Source organism: Hemicordylus capensis, chromosome 11 (assembly GCF_027244095.1).
Source record: "Hemicordylus capensis ecotype Gifberg chromosome 11, rHemCap1.1.pri, whole genome shotgun sequence".
NCBI lineage: Eukaryota > Metazoa > Chordata > Lepidosauria > Squamata > Cordylidae > Hemicordylus > Hemicordylus capensis.
In genome coordinates, this window is record NC_069667.1 from 12,509,301 (window position 1) to 12,534,345 (window position 25,045).

The window sequence follows — 25,045 nt, forward strand, 5'->3', positions numbered from 1 at the left end:
TTCCAAGCTCGAAACACTCAAAATGGCCCATTTCAAGTAGAAATGTTTCAAAATGTTCTGGGCATCCCTACAAAAGAGCATGACTCATTGTTTCAACTTCACCCGCTTTGCAAGGGCATGTGTGTTCAGGGACTGGGCTGTTATGATATCTAGTCTCAAGCAAAGCCTCAGAACATTAAAACATGCCATTGTAAATGCCACCCTCTGTTTTGGGATTATGAGATTGGTAAAATAATTAGCTGGTCCAAAGTTAATCCTAGCACCCCCTAGACTAGAGTACCTAGGAACCAAACTTGGTTCTTTTTGCTGTTCCATATCCAGAATATGCTGTCTAAGAGTCATTTTGGCATTTTTGTAACCCAGTGATATAAGACAAAAGCTTTTCCGCAAGGACCGAGAAAATAGTTTTCAGAAATTTTGATGGAACTACTGTAATTCCAAAAGGCCAAAAGTACCATAGATGCTTAGCTGGGTGCTATATAACAATTGGTCTAAAGCTTTTACCTCTAACACATTAATAGTTGAAGGGATGTACAGGCCTCCACTAGAGTGAAAGAACTGGAAGATGGCAGTAGCACTTCTCTTTGTGCTCTCAATGACATGCTTGACTTGCACCTTCCAATTACCAGTCGCATGAAAAACAACTCCAAGATATTTGTGACATGTTACAGTCATTCACATGATCTCCATAGGGAGGCACGCTCCTCCCTGCCTCCCTGCACACGATTGCCCTTCCCTGATAGATCTGCTGCTCACCGCAACACACAGCTGACCCACAGCAAGCACCAGAGCCTGAAGCGTGGTGCATTGGGGGATTTCCCTACTGCTGGGCACTCTTGCTGCCTGGCTTTGTGCATGCTCTGGCTGCAGGCAGCCCGACCGTTCACATAATGGGGAGTGGGGTAGAAAGGTGCATGCAGGCCTTTCAACCCCACTATTAGCCCAGCTAAAAAACCCAGAATTGGGACCAATCCCAGTGCTTCTCTCAACCAGTTCTACTCAGGTAGGGCAGACCGGTAGAGCCAGTCGTGAGAATGACCTTGGTACCTGCTCAGCCCTGGTCCTGTTTATCTGCCATTTATGCAAAATGGGTCTCCTGGCAAAAACCATCGCTTTCGTCCCTTGATAATTAATATACTAATGCTCCTCATTATAGTAAGCAACCAAGGCTTCCTGTAGCTTTTGTTTACAGTAAAACTTTAACTTTTTACATTAAGTGTCTGGCTAATCCAGACTTTCATCCCACTAAGTTAGCCAATAAATATCTCTTGGTACTGCTTTATGCCTATGATGTGGTTGTCCTATCTGGAATGCCCATTGGGTTGAGAAGAGTGTGATGGGCCTAACCTACTTGCTCCAGGGAACCCAAGATCAGAACCCAAGGGTAGAGCAAGTAGGTAAGGCAATGCCAAAATTGGTGGGTTCAGACATCGCAACAAGTCTTGGCATACCCTAACCTACCAAGGAAGTGTGTGTGTGGTGATGGGAAGGAGGAGCATGAGCTCCCAGGGCTGAGGAAGGATGCACAAACCATGGGCTCTGTGTTAAGTGGCATAGGCAACCCCTCTCCCTTGTTCTTGCCCTTCAGCATGGGTTCCAAAGCATGTCGAAAGGCGCCCACCTTGCTGAAGCTAAGTAGGACTTGGTGTGGTCAGTACCTGGACAGGAGACCCATATATACCATCTTTTGGGGGTGGGGCTGTAGCTCATTGGCAGAACATCCACTTTGTGTGCAGGAGGTTCCAGGTTCAATCCCTGGCAGCATCTCCAGGTAGTGCTCGGAGAGACTCTTGCCTGCAACCTTGAAGAAGTCAGTGTAAGCAATACTGAGCTAGATGGCCAAGGGTCTCATTCAGTATAAAGCAGTTTCCTATGTTCCAGCTTGCATTCAGTGGTGTATAGTCTCCGAACCTGGGAGGTTCCAATTAGCTAGCATGCCAGATGGCTGTCAACAGCCCTATCCTCCATCAATTTGTCTAATACACTTTTTAAAAAACATCATCTAATCTAGCACTTATGGTATTGATCAAGTGTCTTCAAACCATTTGCTGTACATATTTTAAAAATGAATGAAAGTCATGTATGTTCCTTTCTGTTAGTCAAGTGAGGTTTCTTCTTAAAAATGTTTTCTTTATATTTTTTCCTCTTGTATTACATGACGAGGAACATAACAATCAATCCTTTTGCTGCCCCATAGCTGATCTTTGCTCTGTCACACAGCTGCTGTGCCCTCCACAGTGTTCTTTCTAAGCAAATACACTTGGAGTTCTAATTTGCAAATCATCCTCACAAATGAGAGAAAGGAAATCATTCATGCTTGTTGAAATGTGTGTGTGGAGTTGGGTTTTTTTGCACACCATCTTCCTTCACACCTTCCTTTCAGGAAGGCTCACATCTTTTCAAAAGAGGGGGAAATGCAGATCAAGCAGTGTTTTAAGAGCAGCAAAGGATAACTGCAGTTTTTATGGTGTTATTCTCACAGAGGTGCTTATTGAACAAGTTCTCTAGAACATCATGCTAGTGTCCTCCCGTCTCCGATGATAATTACCATTTCCTTATTCCAAAATGCTACATATTCTACATAACTTGACTTTTTTTTTTTTAACTAGGGAGTTCAGGAAGCCATAGATGTACAGGTGGGCCCCGTTATTTGCGGTTCCGGTATTTGCGATTCTGCATATTTGCAGTCAGGAAATATATACCGTAACCTGATCTCGGTATCTGCGGTTCACCAGTTTCGCCTGTCCGTGGTTTTTGGCGCGCTTCTCCTGCACATGCTTACGGGTAGTGAGAGGTGGATGGAAGAGTCATTTGGTGTGTGGGTTTTAAGTGGTTGTTGTTGTTGTTGTTGTCTTAAAAGATAGATTTGAGAGCATTTGCCAGCCTTGGGTAGACTTTGGTGTCTTTAGAAGCCATTGCTGTAGAGCTTTTGGAGGCTTTTTGTGTCTTTCTGTGGAGCCTTTGGGAGCCTTTCTTTAGCCATCCCTATGGAGATTATTAGAGGAGCCTCTTGCAGCATTGTACAGCCCTGGTAAGATGCTAATTACACTGTTGAATCACTTTTAATAAGTTTAATTTTTTTAAATGAAATTCTATATTTAGTTTTAAATTTTTTAAAAAAATTACTCTTGGTAATTATAGTACAGTACTGTACCTTATAAAAGGTAAAGTGTGCTGTTGAGTCGTTGTCGACTCCTGGCGACCACAGAGCCCCGTGGTTGTCTTTGGTAGAATACAGGAGGGGTTTACCATTGCCATCTCCCATGCAGTATGAGATAATGCCTTTCATGCCTTGAAAGGAAAGGATAAAAAACAGCTTCCTGTCTTCTAGAGAGCATGGGTGACCACAGCGGTTTTCTCTGACTGGGCAAACAACTGCTTTCTTGAGGTGCAGTGATATCTGGTCTCCAGGAACCTGGCCTTCAGAGTCCTCCTGCTGCTTGGCTATCCTGAAGCCCTGCAGCTTGCACACCCAAACCTAGAGATCGCCTTCTTGCCACCCAACACCACCTCCTTGATCCAACTGATGGACCAAGGTCTGATCACAACTTTCAAGTCCTACTATACTTGCTGCACCTTCAGGAGGCTGTTGGATTTCATGGAAGCCGATCCCGCTCTATCAAAGTTGTGTCCTGGGCAGTCACCTCTTCATCTACTGCAGCCATTCCCTCTGTAGTCGACAAGGTGCAGGAGATTGCCAACCTTGTGCACACCATTGGTGAAGAACACCTGGAAGATGTTGAGCCACATGTGGTGGAAGAACTCCTCCAATCCCATCAGGAGGAGCTCACAGAGGAAGAATTGGAGGAGATCATCCAGGCAGCTCCTGAGAGTGCGGGAGAAGAGGAGAAAGAGACGCTCCCCAAGCCTTTAACAACAAAGGGGCTTTCTGAGATCCTGTGGCTGGCGACTGCCTTGCTGGACAAAGTGTTTGAACTTGATCCCCTGATGGAGCGCAACATCACGCTCAGAAGGCAGCTGCCTACAAGGCTCTGCAAAGAAAGACCAAGCAAAGCACCATCACCAGCTATTTTTCAAAGGTAGTTACACCCACAACCACAGCTGCAGAGTGGTCATCACCAGAAAGCATCACCTGCACTTTCATGGAGGAAGAGGATGGTGATGACGACAACAATAGCTGTGATAGGCCTGACTCGGCAGTCCCTGCTTCTGCTACTTGATCTGTGCTCCAAGCAGAAGACTAGAGATGGAGTGCCACTAATTCCAGCAGTGGAGTGAAAGAACTCCAGTGCTTTTTCAGTTTGTTTTTTACCACTGCAGACCAGAGACTGCAGAAGAGAGATGGAGTTTCACTAACCCATCAGTGGAGTGAAGAAACTCCCCCACGTGCATTTACTAGAACTGAAACAAATTTTGTGCTGCCTCTTTGGCCAACCTACCAACCTGTCAGGCCAAAGGTTTATGTTGCTGAGTGTTGGACTTCAACTGCGGGGTGGGGAAACTTCACTATTATGAATTACTGGAGGAGCTGGGGACCACTGCTGGAGCACCTGGAGAGCGGCAGTGGGAGAGCTGAGGTGGCCAAGGGACCACGTTGTGCTCCGTCCTTATCTCCCCCTCCCCCCAGTTTTTTCATGATTTTTTTTTGGTTGGGGATGTCATTTTCCAGGTCTCTGGAACCTAACACACACACCCCATTCCCATAGACTCAAGGTCTTGTTATTCACAGTTTCATTCTCCATGATTGTAGGTGGGAACGGAACTGCCACAAATAACAAGTGCTACCTGTATAGAAAACTGGGGGAGGAAAAAGGGAAGCAGAGCAGGTCAATCTGTCGCTAAACAACAAAGATGATCATTTTCTCCCTCTCTCAAAACACTAGAATTGGGGTCACCCCATGAAACTGATGGTCAGAAAATTTAGGACTGACAAAAAGTAGTAGTTTTTCCACACAGCACACAATATATGGAATTCTCTGCTGTGGGATGTGGTGATGACCACCAGCTTGGATGACTTTCAGCGGGACTTAGACAAATTCATAGAGGACAGATCTATCAGTGACTATTATCCTGATGGTATAGGCTACCTCTGAACACCAGTTGCAGGGGAGCAACAGCAGAGAAATGGGCCTGCCTTCATCTCCTGATTGTAGGCTTCCCAGAGGCATCTGGTAAGCCCCTTTGGGAACAGGATGCTGGACTAGAGAGACCTTGGACCTGATCCAGAAGGGCTCTTCTTGTGTTCAAATAGAATAGAATTGTACAGTTCCAAGGATCTAAAAGACCATCTCGTCCAGCCTCCTGGAGAGCCTCCCCACCCCCACCTCCCTCTCTTATTGTCTTGCTTTACACTTTCAGTTATAGGCCAGTACTATAGGCAGGTAGCCATAACAGGAACCTGGGGGGAGGGGAGCATTCTTCAAACCAGGGTTTCTGGGGCTTGGGCTGGAGCTTTAAGAAAGCAGGTAGGAAGTACTGCTCTGTTTGCCAGACAAGGACCAGGTGCCTACTATTTTATGGCTGGCCAATCCAGAGACAGCATCCTCCTTGCCAATCTCAGGTTATGCTGCTGGAAGTCCCTGTTCTCTGAACTCTAAAACCTGAGCGCAGACTGTCATAGGTAGCTGGGTTCCTAACTACAAACCATGAAGTTTCCAGTGCAAGCTGCTGACAGCCACCGGAGAGATGACATGCACTGGCTGAACCAAATTCTGGTTGAACAGAAACTAGTTTGGCATATGCAATAATGGGGTATGCAAGATGTGGAATGAGTTCACATCAGCCAGTCGGATCACTTCCATTTTGCAATGTTTAAAGCATGAAGTATGTCTTGTTTTATCTAAAAAGTTTAAACAGTACTGTCCTCTTCCTAGGACTTTCCCCCACAATAATGCTGTTCTAGGATACTTTAATGTGCTTGAAAAATAAAACTCAGTTCAATTTTGGCCATAAGCCTGAAACTGCAGTCTCCTTTTTTACATTACATTACAGGATTAGTTGAGGAGTATTCTTAAGTGCTAAAGATGGTTCTAAAGTGTCACTTGTATCTCTCTTTCTCCCCTTAGAATGAGGAAGTTAGGTTCATTGAAAATGAACTGGAGCATCAGAAACAGAAATACTTTGAACTTCAGGCTTTCACTAGGAGTTTGATACTTGCTATCAAAACAGATGATAAAGAACAGCAACAGGTAAGAATGGAAAACTTTAACCATATTTTACTCTTTTCTGTGTCTGTTACTTTTAAGACTTAATGGCTTTGATCCAACATCATGGAATCTCCAGCCATCATATGACATTTCTGGTGGTACCTTGTTCACTTCAGTGATAGGAGTGGCTCTCCACATACAGATATGGTTCAGCTACTGAAGTGAATGAGGAAGACCTTGTGCATGTGAGAACTCCATAAGTGCACTGGAACATTGGCACACGTATGGATCCATCTAGATCAGGGTGTATATTCTATCTATGCTTGTAGCCTCTAGATACTAAGGCTGTTCACATGACCGGAAGTGGGGAAGGCTGTGCAAAACTCATGAGAAGAACCTTACTGTTAGGCACAGAAATCTAGCCCTTAACAGGGCTCCTGCATAATATCCTTTCTGTTAGTCAAGGAAGGCTGGCCCTGTTCTTCCAGCCCAAAGGGACACTGGTACCCATGCAGTCTAATCCATGCTTACTTAGAAGCAAGTTCTGCAGTGAAATGTAGAACTTCCTGTTAAAAGGCTTTTAATATAATTGCCTTTTTAATGGAATGAGTGTCCACCATCTAGTTATTATGCCAGGGTTGGCGGGGATGAACTGTAGTGCTGCCAGGTGGTGGGTGTTGGTCTGTCTGCCTCCCCAAGGAGCAGCTCTGGCGTTTCTCCCTTCCCTTTCCCACACTGTAGCATGGAGCCAGAGCACTGGGGCCCGGTTTTCATTCTGTTCCTTGTGTATCTCACTCAGGCACTTCTGGCAGACTTACCCCCAGAGTTAGAAGAGATGGATTTCAACCACGCATCTCCAGAACCTGATGATACCTCATTCAGCTTGTCATCTTCATCGGAGAAAAATGCCTTGGACAGTTTGTGATCTTTCTTTTGTCAAGGGAAACCACACAACTCAGTTTGCCTAACTGTGTGTGTTTTGAACTAATTACAGTTTGTTAGCCAATACCCTTAAATTATGAAAGGGGAAACAGGAGAGGGGGTGGAGGAAGGCATATGAACATAGGAAGCTGCCTTTGACCGAGTCAGACCCTTGGTCCATCTAGCTCATTACTGTCTACACTGGCTGGCAGCCGCTCTCCAGGGTCTCAGGCAGAGGTCTTCCCCAGCCCTGCCTCGAGATGCTGCCAGGGATTGAACCGGAGACCTTCTGCATGTGCTCTGCCAGTGAACTACAGCTGCACCCAGACTAGCAGTGTTGCATAGTGGCTGTAGTTGATGGTAGCTGCAAATTGGGTACTTGACAAATGTGAAAGCTACTTGAGAAAAAGGCATTGCACTCTGAGCAGCTATGCCTTGATTATGGTACCTTACACTAACCGTGTTAGTAACAATGCCCTGGTCTGAGCAGGGTGTTAAAGATGGAAGAAAACTAGCAGTTCAACAGTATCTTCCTGTGTGGCCCACCAGTCCTGTTTAGTGTGACTTTTGCCTTCTCCCTTTCTTGCCCCTTTCTCAGGTAGGTGGACTAATAATCGGAAATTATGGGCTTGAAGAGATCAGTGGGAAAATGTGGGCCTTCATTAAACTGATGATTCAAACCAGGGATCAAGCTAAAGAAGTGTTCTTTTCTGTGTGTAACAGCAAATTGTTGTATCTTATCTCCCTCACCTCATCCATCCCCAGATGCCTGGGAAATTATCTGAAAACTAAACCTATTCCATATTAATTAATGCCAATAAATTATTTTATGTATAATGCCAGATGGAAATTCTGAAATCAAAAACTCTTCTTAGAAATGTTCAGTTTGGGGGAGGATAGTAACAGTTTTTCAATCAAGTGGGGACTTGGCATCTAGTACACCGTGGGACTGGTGCACAAAAATAAGGGTGTGCAGAGATCCAAAAGATGCATTGCTCCTGACTTCAACCATAAATGAAGGCTGCTGAGCTGCTCAGACTCTCCCCAAGCGCCCCCCCCACGTCTCCCACTCCCACCCCAGTGCCCTTGACTAAGAGAGTGAGAAAAGGTAGGATCACTGAATCCTCCCTTGTCCTCAATACCTGCCCCAGGAAAAGGAGGGCTGAAAGAAGCCTTAACTAAAGAAGTCCCCACGGTAAATACTTACAGTACTGTGATTTGAAAAAAACTGCTCTGTTCAAACATACATTCAGATAGAAACATGATTTATCCATTGGTTCCAGCGTATGGGCCAACAAGTGGAAGCGGCTTGCATGCAGTTCTAAATCAGATGTCACTTCCTCCAATTTCTAGGAAGCTGCAAGCCAATGCAGAATGGAGCTTGGTGACAGATGCATTTCAGTCATCCATTGGGCTGTTGAGTGGAGCAAAATCTTGAATGCGCATCAAAATAATGGTGCCAACTGTGTAAACTGCCCATTTTTCTCTCAACCCATGCCGAACCTGCTTAACCTTGACCTTTTTCATGTTTGATCTAGAATCGTTTTTTGTGTCTTTAGTGGGTAGTGAAAATGTCAGATACTGATTTTCAGTTTCCAGGGAAGATGTATAGTTTGTTCTATGGTATTTCATTTATCCCATGAAAATACAAGAGAAGTAAGAGAGGTTGCCATAGTGCCATAGCACAAAGCTAAAAGGTGCAATTTTTCTCTCCTTTTGGGCCCGTAAATTCCGATTACTGAAACTTTGGTGAAAGAACTCTGCCATCCTACTTCTAAAGCAGTGATGAATATCGTTCCTAATGCTTGTATGCTCCTTCCTTTGTCCATCATCAGTTCATTGTTCTCCCTGTTCACTCACTTAATCTATGTGCTGTCCTCCTAGCCACTCTCCCAGCTTGCAAGGTCCAGGATTTTTTTCACACTTGGCTTTTAGTTTGCATCTCCGGAATGGAGTGTGTGTTCACTTATTGGCCAAATTTAACCCAAAGTCCTTGTGAGCTATCAGGGAGCACTTCACAAACAGTTCAGATTTTTCATTGCGCATTATAGTGTTGCCCGGTTTATATCCAGGGTTAAAAAATCAACTTTTTGTGTCTGTTTGCGGGGGCAACTTCAAACTCGCAGTAAACCTATGGTAAAGCCTACTGTCTGGGAAAGCTCCAAGAGAGGCACCAAGATAGGATGCAAGAGGCACCAAGATAGGATGTTATTGAAGTGGCCAAGAGGAAACCTAATCTTTTGCCTTCAGGCAATTGCTCTTTACTCCAGACCAGGAGGCAATTAATGAATTACATTTCTGTGTGAAAATTCTGATTTACTTTGCACAAAACACACACACACACACCCCTACACACTTCTCTGAACCTGAGAAATCAGTATTCAGCATCAAGAAAGGCTGTATTCTCTGATCTGTACAAAATAAGCAAATTTATTTTGCAGAATTCACTTCTGCCACTTTTACTGTTGTGTATAATTCTTTGGCTCATTCTGGGAGGAGCTATAGAGGGGGCTGAAGCCCACTCTCCCCACCCCCAGACATTACAGCAAATCACAAACATTTTCAAGCTTGATCTTCACAACAATAAGGGCTAAGAAACTTGCCTTTAAAAAAAATAAAGCTTTGATTCTCAGGAAGCTTAATTCTGCACTCACCGCCATGTCACAGACTTTTTCTGTGTTCCCATAGAATTGTGGCATTTGTACAACATTTGCTTTGCAGAATAGAAATAGAGCTTGAAACGTGTCTGCAGTTCACAGCAGGGCCAGATGAGTTTCTTACCTGACATAAAAAAACGGTTTGATGGGCTTAGGCTAGTGTTGTTCATTGTAAGGCCCTGGAAGTCAGTGGTCACTCCCATCAAGTGGCTCCCTGACTAATTGTTTATGGAGCCTTTGTGAAGCTTCGGTCAAAGCAAAATACTCTGCACAGTCCCCCGGCAGCATGTGGAGATGACCATTCTCACTGTGCAGGGTTGAACTTTGCCCAGCACCTGGGAGCTCCTTGAAGGGAAACAGAGCCTTCTTGAGCCCCACACCACTTTGGAAGGCATGCACAGAGTGCCAAGAAGTGCTTTCCTCCTAGAGCTCTTGCGAGAGGGTTCCATTTCTCTTCAAGGGCCCTCCCAGCACTGAGAAAAGCGCAGAACTTTGTGGAGGTCAGCACAGTGGGAAACGGCTCTCACGGTGAAGGTATTTTGCTAGAGTGCCCCCCACTTGAAAAATAGTGAAAATCACTGGCTTAGGCAGTGGATGGCACTGGTGAAAAATATGAAGTGTAAATAGAGAGAGAAGGAGAACATTTCAGCAGTGTGAGGAAGTTGGCTGCCAGGCTGCTTCTCCTTCCAGCCTTGCTCTCTCCAGCAGTTGAACTCTACCTGTAGGACAGGGCATGTGATTCAAGATCCTTTCAGACAGCACAGAATCTGGTCAGGTGGGTTTTATGCCATAGCATAGTGTGTAAAGCCCTCTCTCAATCTGTACTGCCCTGCAAAGTATCTTTTTATGTGGAAACTGTCCCGCATACTGCTTCGGTTTGGCACAGTGCAGCCCTAGAGGGCTTCCCTGATCACACTGCTTGGTATCACTGTTGTGTATAGAGAGTAGCAAGGACTTGTACAGTTTGCTAGGCACCAGTGCATTTTTAATGTAGGTATTGAATGCTTGATCCCAAGCAGAATCTCAGAAGAATCAAGACATTGCAAACATTTCAACCCAGAGTTTAGGTTTCTTTACTTAACTACCTCCAGTGTGGGTTTCCAAATCTTCCAATCATGAAGGAGTTAGCATCTCTCACTGTTCTTTCAAATTTGAAATTAGGCTCGAAATGCAGTATGAGAGCTTGAATACTGCTTAGGCACATCCTTTTGTCTTGTTTAGGCTGAAACTTCTGAGAAATTTATTCTTTTCAGGGTTCCATGATTTTTGGCTGGCCGTGGTTACCATGTCAGAATTGTGGTCATCTAAGCCTTGCCCTGCTCCTCACCTCCAGAAAGCAGTAAGTGAGCATGAAGTTCCTTGACTGAGAATATGCCAGGAGGCCCCCTACTTTTTCTACTACTATGATTATTTATAATGCTGCTTTTCAACAAAAAGTTCTCAAAGTGGTTTACATAGAATAATAATAAATAAGATGGTTCCCTGTCCCAAAAGGGCTCACAATCTAAAAGGAAGTACAAAGTAGACACCAGCAACAGCCACTGGAGGGATGTTGTGCTGGGGCTGGATAGGGCCAGTCATTCTCCCGGTTAAATATAAGAGAATCACCACTTTCAAAGGTGCCTCTTTGCTCAGTTAGCAGAGGTTCAAGCAAGGTTTTTCCTGCTCAAAACCAAGAAAGGGAGGCACTAAGCATGCCCATTTGGGGTGCTCAAGGTGCCATGACCAAGCAGCATCTGAAACAGAAAAGAGAGGCGCAGAAGGAATAGCCAGTTCTTCCCAATGTCATCAAGGTACTCCAAGCCCTCTCAACTAAACAAAACCTTGATGCTAGAGAGGGGATGGGAATCACTGGACAACTACCAGGATGATCCTTGCCCATCTCTTCAGCTCCCATGTTGGGAGGAAATCTGAGACTCTTCATATTCTTCTGCACTCTCCAGATGGTAGAGTTCACTTGCCAGAGCAATTGTGGCAAGCAAAAATGCAGAAGTCAGATCATTTTTATTATTCTGTTCTAGGTCAAACCAGGGTGTTTCTCTCTGCCAAGGTAGGACACAGACAGCTCTGAGGGGAAAGGGTTCAGGACCTTGGCTAGCTCCAAGCAGGAATCCACAAGGACTGGGTCTAGCAAAGTGGGAGAGATGTTGCTCCAGCACGTCTTTGCAGCAGACTGCTTGTTTTTATTATTGCTGCTCAGACAGAGTGGATCGGCCCCTCCTCTACACTAGGAAAAGCTGTTTCTTAAAGGAGCCTTCCCTCATTTTCTAAATGCTTGCTTTGGTAACCCAAGGGCCTCTGTTAGGGCTGGCAGGTGCTCGGGGAACTCCAGTGAGTCGGAAGATGAAGGCAGGTTGTGTGATTGGGTCATGTTGAAGTTGCTAGCTTAGGTTTTCTAGGTGTCAAGTAGTCACCTGGGATCTGGGTCATCGGAGTCTTCCTACCCTATCTCATCCACTGCATCCTCCATTTTAGGATGGTGGGGAGGTCCTAGATCCAGGGTTATGACATTCTTTGCACATTGGAAGTGCTATATGAAACTGTATCCATCATATCAACATAGTCAAGTCATTTATTCCAATTTTACAGGCATGGCACAGTAGCTGAGATATTTGGCTTGCCCATTGCCTCTGTGTGTCCATGGCCGAGATGGGCTTTAAATGCAATTCTGTGAGGCTTAAATCTAATTCTCTTTTGGCCACTTCACATAGGCATGTGGATCACTTGACTCACAACTGCATGTGTGAACTGACTTTTGAAAAGGGGTTGTGTTTCAGGCCATTATGAAAGATGCAACATTCTGACTGTGAGCTTGACTGGCTCATCAACAGATACAGCATTTGTTACTTCAATTATCAAATAGAAAATATGCTGGCTCTTATCAATTGGCCCTTCCTTCCCAGACCCAGAACGTACCTCTTACTATAACCCGCAACATGGCTCCATTGTTTCTGCTTATATCTCTCAGGCAACCAGACAGACAGCTTGGCACTTGCACTTTTTTTGTAGTTGCATAGAAGAGGCAAGTTTGGTAGAAGCCACATCTCATGCAAAGGAGAGAAAAGTTGTGCCTGTTGAAATGTCTTTTCCTGCACGATTAGTACAGACAACAGAAGGCTTGTATTTCTTTGCCTCTAGTCATCCTCTCGTCAATGAACAAAACAAAAACCCGTACACAAAGAGTTCACTGCTGTGACCCACTTTAGGTCAGGGTGTGACCCACATGTGAACATGCTGTTCATTTAAAGACTTTCTTCATTATGTCCTCCCTGTGCATGAACCTCCCTGTACATTTGCCTTACAAAATATGTAATAAGCAAGATTATATTTGAGGGCAGAAGAGGGAGCAGAATGTATCTAAATACCTTAGGAGTCCTTAGTCATAGGTACTGAACTGTGTTCTTTCACAGAGTTGCTTCCTCAGTTCTGCTCTTGCTGAAAAACCATGTTTTTCCTATGAATCTTCAAAGATCTCAGATAAGCAACACATTATAACAGTGTTTTGTTTGAAAGGCTATAAGGCGTTATAAGAAGAATAGATTGAACAAAATGACAAATGTTGCTTATACTTAATGCTTCCTGGTTAGATCTGGAGTATGACGCCTTTTACTGTATTATTTAATGCACCCAATACTTTAAAGAAAAAACCCATGATGTGTTTACATGCTACCTCTGAAAGATGGCACCACCTTAGATGCCACACTGGGCTACAATGTGATTCCTGTCTCTCTCTCTCCACCCTTCCCCAGGCAATACATAGCTTCCAGAAAATGGATACTGTTCCTTTTTATTGTTGTTGCCTAGGTAACTTTACATTGCAACATTAGGATTATGGGAGGTTTTTAAGTTATTTTGTTTGGAAATTATTTTTGTTGTCCTAAAATGTTAATGCTATGAGAATGGATGGTTGATACGATAGGCAGCTCCGTGTGTATGTGTGGCAGAGAGATCGATTGAGAAAGTGTGTTTATGACAGTGAAATCTGACTACACTGTAAGGGCACAGCTTGCTGGGAACACTTCCTGAGCATGTCCTGTTGAATGGGAGTTACACAAGTTCCCCACAGGCTTGTGCCTTAAAGCTAAAATGGGTATGATGATAAATAAGCTGGTGCTGTAACTCTTCCCTCTTCTCTTTCTCCTGACTTTTCCAGTAGAGCAGCTTTTGTGGTGCTTGAGTGAGTCCCAGTGCCAAAGGGTTCCTAGCACAGGGCCAGCTTCAGATTTGCATGGGCCCGTATGCACAATCTTATCCATGGAGCAAAACCCATGATGTTAGTGTCTAGAGGCCACCTCCAGCCTCAGAGGCTAGATGCCTCTAAATGCCAGTTGCAGGGGAGCAACAGCAGGAGAGAGGGCATGCCCTCACCCCCTGTCTGTGGGCTTCTCAGAGGTGTCTGGTGGGTCATGTTTGAAACAAGATGCTGTACTGGATGGGCCTTGTTGGACCTGAGCTTATGTTCTTATGTAACCCTACCCTTGTAATCAATTGGGCCCATTCTCATGACCAGAGGCTGAGTAGAGAGAACATCCAGCCATGCTCCAAGCCTCATGTGTGCTCCCGAGATCAGGTCATGTATTGGCAAAAATCAAGGCAGGAGGATGGGAAAGTGATCATGTGCTGGCCACGATCTGGGTAGAGCAGCATGGGACACATTTTCCCTTCATCCTCAATACAGTGCTGGGTTGGCCACGGCCATCCTACCCAGATTTCCCCTCCTCCTGCCTCAATTTTTGCTGACACAATTGAATCCAGGATGGGTTCTTGGGAGTGCACACAGGACCTGGAGGCTGGCTGGATTGCTCCTTATCCCCAAATTTGGCCATGTGAACGAGCTTATTGTCTTCTTCCCTTTTGAGTTTCCAGCTTTCTAACAGGTGCCTCTCTGCTGAAGGGGGAAATAACCCCTTCCCTTCTAGACTGTCATGCTTAGAGTGATAGGGACTGTGTTTTAAAATGGAAGGGCCTCTTTCTCCTGTATTAAACACTCCTGCCCTCAAAATGGGCACCTCCTTCCCCTCCGGGCCGAGGCCTGACTGGCCCATCCCTGGCACTACCTGTGCCTAACTAGAATTCCTGTACACTATGTTTTAAAGAACATTCTGGTTTGTGTGTTCTTGCACACCCTTTTTTACCAGCTACATCAATGGATGGGAACTTACTTGTTGTCAAAGGTAGCATGTATAATATCTGAATAATTGCTATAAAACCCCCACATTGAGCATGTAACAGATTGGCTTTTCAGCACAAGGGGGAAATGTTGCAACTTTAAAATGCTCCTTCTCCTCGGCAATTTTTCCTTGAAATAAAATTCATTGGCATGAAACAGCCTCTTGAAATGGTGAATTAGCTCCCCTTCTCTGCCTAGAACATTTGGAGTGCAGGAGTTAAAGCAGGTGCTTAACTGAAACGAAAAACACCACTTGAATGAAATACTCTTTTCTTAGCAGACAAGAGAACAAGACAGACTTTCCAACATAAGTGGCTTGCTCTGGAGTCTTTTTGCACTTAGAAATATGTGGTTGGGATTGTGACCCCACTTTTTCAGGCGCCATGACTCCAAACACAACTTGGCTGTTGAACAATTAGGCCCAGTCCCAGTGAAAAATGATCACACAATTAGATGCTTCAGTCATGTTGGTTTTAGTAGGTCTTGGACACTGTGAAGGTTATCTGGATTGTGCCTGGGGACATTGCACTAATGCAAGGGTAGGCAACATTGGCTACCCCTGAGAGCCAAGGTTGTGCCCTGCACTAATGCGATTGTTTCAGCGAGGCTTTCATGTAAAACAATTCAGTCACACTTGCACCCTTTTCTATTTTACCAGTTTGGTACACACATATACACAAAATGGGACTTTAAATTCTTACACCTACTAAGAAGCAGGGAAGGGAAAGACAAGAGCATGTACCTCTTACAGCCCTGGCCTAGTGCTGGGGTTTTGCCCTCTGAACAGATGTTGTACAAACACTTGTGTGCCAGTTGAAAAGTCTGCCCCTCCCTCTCCACCCCAACACAACTATGGAATGTGGTCCCAAAGGTTTTGGGTGGCTAGAAGAGCAATGGTCATCAGTTTGTGCCTCCTTCTAGCTGAGAATGCTTCCCATGGCACAAGGTGATGAAGAGGAAGGAAGACAAGGAGTTGTAGTGCATGAGCCTGCTGGGGTGGTGGGTACCATTGTGCTGGGGGCAGGCAGGACATAAATGCTCATGGTGATTTTTGACAAGGTCTACACCCCTTGAGATGGGAAAGAGGTGATCGCATTGCCGGACTTCCAGCTTTCAGTGTGTTACCATGCTTGTATTGTGACCATTGAGCCTGCAGCGGCCACATTTGCAATGGGGTTTTAGAAGCTTTCAAAAGTTTTAAAAACACCAACTACTCTAAAATTGTACTGACGTTGTCAGAGGAATGGAAATGACAATTGGCGGGAATGTCCTCCAAAGATTACTCCATGGAGAGAGGACAACAATTTGCTTATCATTAGCCTGATCCTTTCCTCCATGCAAAAATGACGAATTGTTGGGGGTAGGGATAATAAAAGGTGATCAGAAAGCTGTAAGCTCAAGAATGTGATTGTCTATTTTCCATCTTGGGGCGGGGGAGACTTTGCCAAAAATCACCAGGAGCATTCATCCCCTGAGATGGTACCAGGGGCATAGCTAGGAGAGAGGGGGCCTGTGTTCCCCCCCCCCCCCAGTGGCCCCTTGGAGTAAGGGAGATAATGAAAATAGGGAGGAGTAGAGCTGGAGGGCCCTCCGGAGCTGGGCAGCCCTGGATTCATTGAACCCATCTGCTCAATTATAGCTACCCTGGATGGTACCAATGGCCAAAATTTGGCTCATGGACTATTAACAACAGAACAATGCTGTGTGAGCTTCTTCTCCTTTCAGCTGCTTGTATTGCTGTCAGCCTCTTCCACTGGCCAAGAATTTAGTGGGTGCCGTCCTTGAATGTGTGCAATGTGTAAAGAGCAGGAGACTACAGATGAACTACGTGTTGTCATTCTCTTGGGTTGGTGAATATCCAAACACAAAACCTTCCACCATCTCCCTGCCCACGTCCCTGCCTGATATCCATTATTTTGCTTGCTAATTCCCTAACTAGTCACATGCCAAACCAGTGTGGATCAAAACCGAACACACTGTAGAAGTGTTTGCAATGAATTCTCTTTCACGGTTCAGTGTTAAGGCCCTAGGTATACATTGGCAGCTGCACGGATGACCCCAAGATGAAGCAGTCCACGTGATCTAGGCATGGAAGCTACGCTTGTAAAGTTTCTCCACTCTTTTTGCTATAGTGACACTTCAATTTTTGTTGAAGCTTATTCTACTGAAGGTTTTGAGTGTGTGTGTTTTTCTAAGCAAATAAACTGGTATGTTATTCAAATGTGCCAATGAAGTCTATGTAATTATCTTTAGTATAATGTCCTTTTGGCCAGTTTGACAGGTTTTTTGTAAACTTAGTGTGGTTTAAAACTGAATTTCTCTGTGAAACTCAGTATTTATATTGCAGTTTTATGACATGTAAATGGTTATGTGTAGCAAGAAGACTATGACAGATATTTAACTTGAGTACCTCCACTGCAATCCAAGACAGATAATCTTGGCTTATTGGAAATATGGATTCTATCCATTTGTATTGATCTTGTTCCAGTGTATATATAAGAATATTTATAATCTTGTATTAACAAAATCCATCTCTCACACACAGAAACATTTATTTCCTTCATTAGAAATCTGCTCAGCTATTTTTATATAAAATGTTCTCTGCCTTAACTTTTTTTGTGAAAATTTGTGCCATAGAGTTTTTTAACTTATAGCTTATCAAGACTTTGGTTCAAATTGTAAGTAAAATATGAACATTTATATTTTGGTTATTGGATAGTTTCAAATTCATCCATATTGTTCAATTGTTCTTCAAATGTATCTGTCCTCTGTAGCTGCATCTTTTCTTTCTTTCTTACTGTTTCTCCCTTTTTAAAAAAGCTTTTGCATCCACAGTGAAATGCACGCTTGAATAATTCTAGGAATTGTCATTGATTGATTTTTTTCCCCTCAGTTTACCAGACATAGTTTGGCAAAACCTTAATTAATAAATTGAGTTTCTTACAAAAGTGTATCTGTTAGGTCAAATTGGTCAGAGTAAAGGGCTAATTACCTTTGTCTAATTACACTCAAGGATATTTTTCTACATCTACCAGATCTGAAAGACTGGAAAAATTCAATAAAGGATAAGTGATTCGTTTTCCTACATGAAGTTTTCAGTTTCTATGTTTATAACTGTTGGCCTGCAGAATTCACTACTTAATCTAGACTTCACAGTATTGAATGCAACAGCTGTAAACAGTAACAAAGGCTGAGAGCATGAAATGACAACCGTCCTTACCTCAGCCCAGGTGACTTGACTGCTTCCGGAGCCTGATAAAAATAGTCCTGGGGGAAATGGGCCTCATCGCCCATGAGCCAGGCCCACAAATTTTGGCTGTCAATACTATCTTGGGGGACAAATGCTTATAGAGATTTTTACCCCACTAGTGATGGATAATAGGTGAGAACACTGTTGCACTGATAGCTTTCTGTGAGTTATAATGCCCCCCCCTTTATCCCTACCCCCCAAACGATTCAGGTAGAATTGCATTTTTTACACAGTAGAGAGGGTTAGGGTAACACCTGAACAAATGGCTGTACTCTCTCCATGGACTAATCTTTGGAGGACATTCCTGTCAATTTGTATTTCCATTCTTCTGACAGCATCAAAGTTTGTGTTTTTAAAACTTTTAAAGCCTTTAAAACACCATTGCAAATTTGACCTCTGCAGGCCTGATGGTTAGGACAATAAAAGCATGATAGCACACTGAAAGTAGTGCAATGCTTTCAACTTTTTCCCATCTCCAGGAGTGTAGACCTTGTAAACAATCACAATGAACATTCATCCCCCAAGATGGCTCTGACCACCCCAGATGGCTCTAGGGGTGTCCGGACACAGGCCAGTTCAGTCTGACACTCCCTCGAACGCCCCTCCCAGTTTGGTCCAGGGAGGGGGGGGTCCATGAATTTTTAAAAAACTTATCTCCTCTGGGGGGGTTCTCCATGGGGGGGTTGTCTGTGGAGGTTGCCCTCCCCTCCCTCTGGTCTCCATCCCTTTCAAAACTGGCCCCCACACAGAGGCCCATTGCACAGGTGCAGTGACCTCCAAAATGGCCACCTCGTTGGGGGGAAGAATGGCCAAATGGGCTGGTTTTGGGAGGGAGGCTGGCAGGGGAGGGGGATCCTCCGAGGATGGATGCACACACACACACCCCACTGCCTCGGAGAACCCCCCTGAGGGAATTTTTAAAAACCACGCTCATGAACCCCTCGAACGGGACCGGGGGGGGGTTGGACCGGGGTTAGACCAAAGAGGGGGGGGTTCAGTTTGTCCCCGAACTGTCTAACCAAACCAGTTCCACACTGAACACTTTCAACCAGCCCTAGCTGGCTCCTGTACTATCATATCTGCTGCCCAGTTTTTTGTTGATCCTGAAAAATTCAAAGAAAGCCTTAGATTGTGTTATCTAATGCTATGGGTTCCCTGCTCTCTATCCCCCACTCTCACCCCACTCAGGGCAAGGTTTCTCAGAATTGCAAGGGCTTGTATTTCCATATGCTTAGAATAAGTTGTTAAATCAAATCCATATTGGAGGCAAATCTTCTAAGCCCTGTGTTTGATCAAAATGTCTGACACCTCACCCTCCCAACCAGTGAGCATACAAGATCCCCCTTGCCACCATCCTTGCCCATGAGTATACTCTCCAGAGACATCCCAGCAGTGTCTCCCCAAACAAATGGCACACTAGATTTGGGAAACTTTGGGGAGCCCATATTCACAGGTCAAGCATGTCCTCTAAACAGAGATCTCAGTCTTGATGCAGATGACCACACAGGTCCTGATTCTTTGACAACTGCTCATAAAGGCCCTACTCTCAATCACTCCAAGGTGAGCAGGTCCCAGTTGGACAGATCCAGGTCTATCCTCTAGGTCAGGCCTGCTCAGCTTTGAGGGGCCCCAGGTGTTTTTGGACTACAGTGCCCATAATCCCCAGCCACAGTGGCCAATAGCCAGGGATTTTGGGAGTTGTAGGCCAACATCTGCAGGAGGATCAACTTTGAGCAGCCCAGCTCTAGGATCTCCAGATCCTACAGCACCTGACTCCACAGAATTTGGGGAGATCAGAATTTCCAGTCTCACAGTTACTATTCCCAGATTTGATTAATCTTGTTTGATCTTTTAAAGAAAACTCTCATGGGCAGAACCTGACCCTAGAATGTCTGAAGAGGAAAAAAGACTACCAAAGGGAAAGCTTCTAGAAAATAGATGAGGGACTCCCTTTTTTGGAAGGAGACGTTGCACAGGTGAGATCGTCCCAGGGTTCTTGACAAATCTCTGAGATTAGGAAGGGCAGCCATTTTGTCCTGGGTTACCTAGCCTCCTCTGTAGCCTCCACAGTCTCCTGTTCAGGGAAAAACTGAACTTGGATCAAATGATGACAGACTGATTTCCCCCCAAAAATACTTTTCCAAGCTTCTTCCAGAGACCTTGGAGAGTGTGACATCCCAACCAGTCAAACAGAGCCCTGGATTTTAAAATCCATGACCAGTTTCCAGGGAATTCCAATTTCAGCAGCCTCCCTAATGCAACTTGACTTCAACTGCCTGCCTGCTGTTTTCTAACCACAGCCAGAAGCCCCAGGGAGGTTTGCAAGGAAGGCATGACTGTTATATCTGTTTCGTGGTATTCTTCGGCTTCGTTTTGACAGAGATGTACTGGCTGACATCTTAATGAAGTGCTTGCAGAAGGATTTTGCACCAACACAGACCTGTTGCGCTAGCTACTTGCACGAAGCCTGCCGATTGTGTTCCAGTTCAGTGTTGAATTACCATAATTTCAGCATGCCCCATTTGTTTTACAGGGAATGTTTGCGCTTTATCACAATTCTGCTGGTCCCTGTGTTTTGCACAACTCTGGCAGTCTCCTTACAGTAACACAACTTGGTTATGCCTTTGCTTCATTAGGACATCTGCCGTGGCCTGCAAGTGGTGGTTCTGCATCTGGCGGGCAGCCATTTGTTTCAGGGTTGAGCTGTGGGCAACAGTTGCAAGGCAGGGCAAGACTCGAAACCAGGACTGGCAAACCAGGCAACCAGTTGGAGATCAGGGATTAAAGAAGGAGCCAGAGATCGGAGGTCAAGCCAAGCAGACAGCCAGGAACTGGGGCTTGAACTGGTGGTCAAGGAAGAGTTAACTGCCAAAGAACAACAAGGTCTCAATACCGAGGCAAGCCCTGCCTCAGGCAGGAAGCTGCTTTTACTTTTCCTGCTGCAGGGAGATCCAATGGTTGCTCTCATGGGACGGGGTGCCCAGGGCCCAAAGCAGCAGTCTTCACTATCTTTCAAGCTGGAGGCACTTTAACAATCAAACAGAAAACTTAAAACATGAGAGCTGTTTCCAACTCAGTACTGCACTCAGTGGAGGCTGCTCATTTGGGCAGAGGGGGTGTTGGTCTCCTCTGTGCCAGCCCCCCATTCTCTCACCAACATATCTCTTTCTGTCTTTCATGTCTCTCTTGCTTGAATGTTGCTCTTGCATTTCTGCTGCATGCCAGCACTGGCTCAGTCTTTTCCCTAAATTCCTCTGTAAATCCATTTCCTCCCTCTTAGGGTGTTCAGTGGGATCCATTGCTCCCAAATGAGAGGAGAGCTGGTCTTGTGGTAGCAAGCATGACTTGTCCCCTTAGCTAAGCAGGGTCCACCCTGGTTGCATTTCAATGGGAGACCACATGTGAGCACTGTAAGATATTCCCATCAGGGGATGGAGCCGCTCTGGGAAGAGCAGTAGGTTCCAAGTTCCTTCCCTGGCTTCTCCAAGATAGGGCTGAGAGAAATTCCTGCCTGAAACCTTGCAGAAGCCGCTGCCAGTCTATGTAGACAATACTGCGCTAGATAGACCAATGGTCTGACTCAGTATTTGGCAGCTTCCAATGTTCCAAATGTCATAATTAGTACGCTTAGTCACTACCCAAATTGCATATTTAATGCCCCAACATTAAATAAACAATAAAGGCACAAGATGTGCCTTTATTTTCTACACACACACACACACACACACACGGGTGGGCAGAGGCTAGCCCTGCCCCCAACCAATCAGAAGTCAGAATAGGTTACAGGCACCTATTCTGACCAATAGCCAGCAAACAAAGTCAGCCCAGGAAACTGAGTTCCCAGGCTCCTTCTGGCCAGAATGAGCTGACTTTCTGGAGAACTTTGTGTGAAATGGTCACATACAGTCTGCAAGCAAATGAAGTTCAGAACAGGTAGGAGCCCTGGCTACCTTTCTCCAGAAGGAAGCCAGCCCTCTTCTCTTCACTCAGCACACTGAGGCATTGGGTTTCTCCAGCATTTGTTGGGAGCTCCCTCCCTTTCTTTTCCCTTTCCCCTTTTTTTAAGATGCCACTGGCAAATCATGGCAACATTCCAAGATCTAGAGAATGAGGGGCAGAGAGGGAGATATGGTGGGCTGGCACTTGCTCTGGGTAGTTCTTTTCCTATCAGGCCAACCACCAGCAAGCAGCCCCTGCCCTGCCTCCACTCTTGTTCTGGGACTTCAAGCAAAGCCTCTTGCCAGCTCCCTTCTCTTTCTCTTACTCTCTTGAGGGTGAAAGAGAGGGAGGGGGTTATGGCTTCCAAATAAAAGATGGCATTTTAATGGAAATTGTTAATTGGACAACTTATCCTGTTTGGAATGTGTGTGTCTCTTATGCAGACAAATTTGTTTTAATTGTTTAAGGATTCTGAGGATTCTGCCTTCCCTTCATGGGCAACCTAACAGGCACAGCTTGGAAACCAGCCCAGTCCAAAATAGTCAAGTAGCTCCACCCCTCTGGAGTACTTATGCCCGTTTTTGTTCACTGTTGGTTGGCTATTTTGTGTGTTACGAGCAGAAGGTTCCTGGTTCAAATCCCCGCTGGTTCTATATTGGGCAACAGCGATATAGGAAGATTCTAGAAGGCATCATCTTATACTACGCAGCAGGAGGCAATTGTAAACCCCTCCTGTATTCTACCAAGGAGAACCATAGGGCTCTGTGGGCGCCAGGAGTCAAAATCGACTTGACGGCACACTTTACCTTACCCCCTTTTGGGTGGGGGGAGGTGGGTGGTAGTAGTATTGAAAGGAGAGGCCCTCGGCCTAGGTTCTTTGGACAGATATGTGATTTATATGGCTTCATGTTCAAATCTGATAAAGGATTTTCTCAAATAAATGTTGCATAGAACTGCAGCCAATTCTGTACAGTTTATTCCAAGTAAAGCCTGAATGCACTCATTGGGGCTTACTCCCAAGTAACTGCTATGTGCATAGGATTGCAGCCCAAGGACATATCCCAGAAATGTTTATATTGTGAGAAAGGGAGAAATGAGGCTTGCTTTAAAAACAAAAAGAAAATATGTACTGTATGTGCATATTGGTGAGAAGAAAGGAAACTAGGGGGCTCTTTGTGTGGCCAAATACGTTGTGGTATTTTCAAGCAATGTGAAATGTGCGTATGCAGGTGCTATCTGCAAACAGGTGCTCAAAACTCCAACCCCTCCCCACTTCAGTTGACCTGCTTAGCCTAGTCCTGCGTGGGGTGAGGAGGAGAGGGCTGAGATTGCAAGGAGGGGGAGAAGTGGAGGCAATGCTGATAGAAGGCAGGACAGAGCCACTGAAGAGAAGAAGGGCATGGGGACCAGTGGTTGGTGGGGGGGAGGGGGCATTGCAACTTTCCACACTGACACCTACAATTAACCAGTCTAAAGGCAAGATTCCTTTACTCACAGGCCACCTTGGCACATAACATTTCCCCTGCTGCACTCCAAGACAATCTCGATCTGGAGTCTAAGGGAAGACTTTATCCTTCCAGAGCTTATACAAAAATAATAGAGTGGTGGGCTCCAGTCTTTGCCTCGCTCTTTACTTACATCGACTCTCATGACCGTAATCCCAAGGACTAGGGGCTGGTGATTATCAGCCCCGTATTCAAAAAGGGAAGAAAGGATGACCCCACCAACTAAAGGCCCGTCAGTTTGCTCAACACCATCAGCAAGCTCTATGCTAGACATCTGCATGGGAAACCTAAGGACTGGCTAGTCCAAAAAAAAATAAAAAAAATCTGCGTGCAGAGGAGCAAGCTGGCTTTAGGGAGGGTAGATCCACAATCGATCAATGTCTGATGCTTCAGCACCTTGTTGAAAAATATTCTTCCAGCAACTCAGCCTCCCTTTACGCTGCCTTCATTGATCTTAAGGCTGCTTTTGATTCCATCTCCCGAGTCAAGCTATGGGAGAAGTTGGAAGCCTCCTCAATCAACCAACATCTTCTCTATCTGATCTGCATTCTTCATGCAGACACGACCCTCAAGGTAAGGTGCAACCCACAAGGGTACCTCACGAGCCCAATCCTGACACATAAGGGAGTCAAACAAGGATGCATCTGGGCCTCGCTCCTTTTCAACTTTTACATCAATGACATGGTGAGACACCTTAGTAGCCCAGAGCTTAGTAGCTCAAGCTGGCAGATAGAAACATTTTCTCCCTGCTCTATGCCAACGATGCTGCAATCCTCCCTAGGACTCCTATAGGTCTCAGATCACTAATGGCTCTTGCTCAGTAGTGAATTATCAACTAAAAATCAACTATCAAAGAACTATAGTTATGGCTTTCACCAGAAGAGCCAAGACCTGTCCCTGGAGTATAAATGGCCACAAGGTCGAACAGGTCGCTTGTTTCAAATATCTGGGAGTGGTCCTACATGCCTCTGGCTCAAAAAAGGCCCACTGTGACCATGTCGCCCTCACTGCTCAGAGGAGCTCCACCACCATTCTAAAATTCCTACGGACTAGAGGAGGCCAATACATACCCACAGCGCTCAAATTATTTGAGGCCAAGCCTGCGGAACTCCTCTATGGTGCCCAATCGGGGGGGCCCTTGGAATGGGTGAAGTCCAAATTTCTATGAGCAGTCCTCCAAGTGCCTCACTGCGTCTCAAATGCCGCCCTACGCTTTGCAACAGGCATGATAAAGGTTGAGGCTGGAGTGTGGTTGTCCATTCTTAACCTCTGGCTTAAATTATTCCTCAACCCTTGGGGCTTGGCCCCTCTGACCCTACAGGACAATTTCAATCTTCCTGGAAAAGGGCCTTGTGGACTAAATGGTTGCTCCTGAGCTTTACCCACCCCCCTTGCTATGGATCGTGACCAGGCGAAAACAGTCATCAAAAAAAGGATAATGACACTGAGCGCCAGGCTGACCTAGGCAGGGCTCGATCCTTCCTGTCCTCAGAAAG

The 25,045-nt window shown here is 45.3% G+C and overlaps 1 protein-coding gene across 9 annotated transcripts in view; it reads left to right on the forward strand.

The window, feature by feature from the left end:
• HDX (highly divergent homeobox) overlaps positions 1-17,940 on the forward strand; it is a 71,303-nt gene extending 53,363 nt beyond the window's left edge. For 8 of the 9 annotated variants that reach the window (XM_053273737.1, XM_053273738.1, XM_053273743.1 and 5 more), the window contains 2 exons: positions 6,027-6,149; positions 6,907-17,940. In XM_053273737.1, coding sequence (XP_053129712.1) covers positions 6,027-6,149; positions 6,907-7,032 — 249 coding nt within the window. In that variant the 3' untranslated portion in view covers positions 7,033-17,940. Of the gene's footprint in view, positions 1-6,026; positions 6,151-6,906 lie in introns of those variants that run through there. The other variant, XM_053273744.1, reaches the window with a different exon arrangement.
• Positions 17,941-25,045: the final 7,105 nt, after the last annotated feature.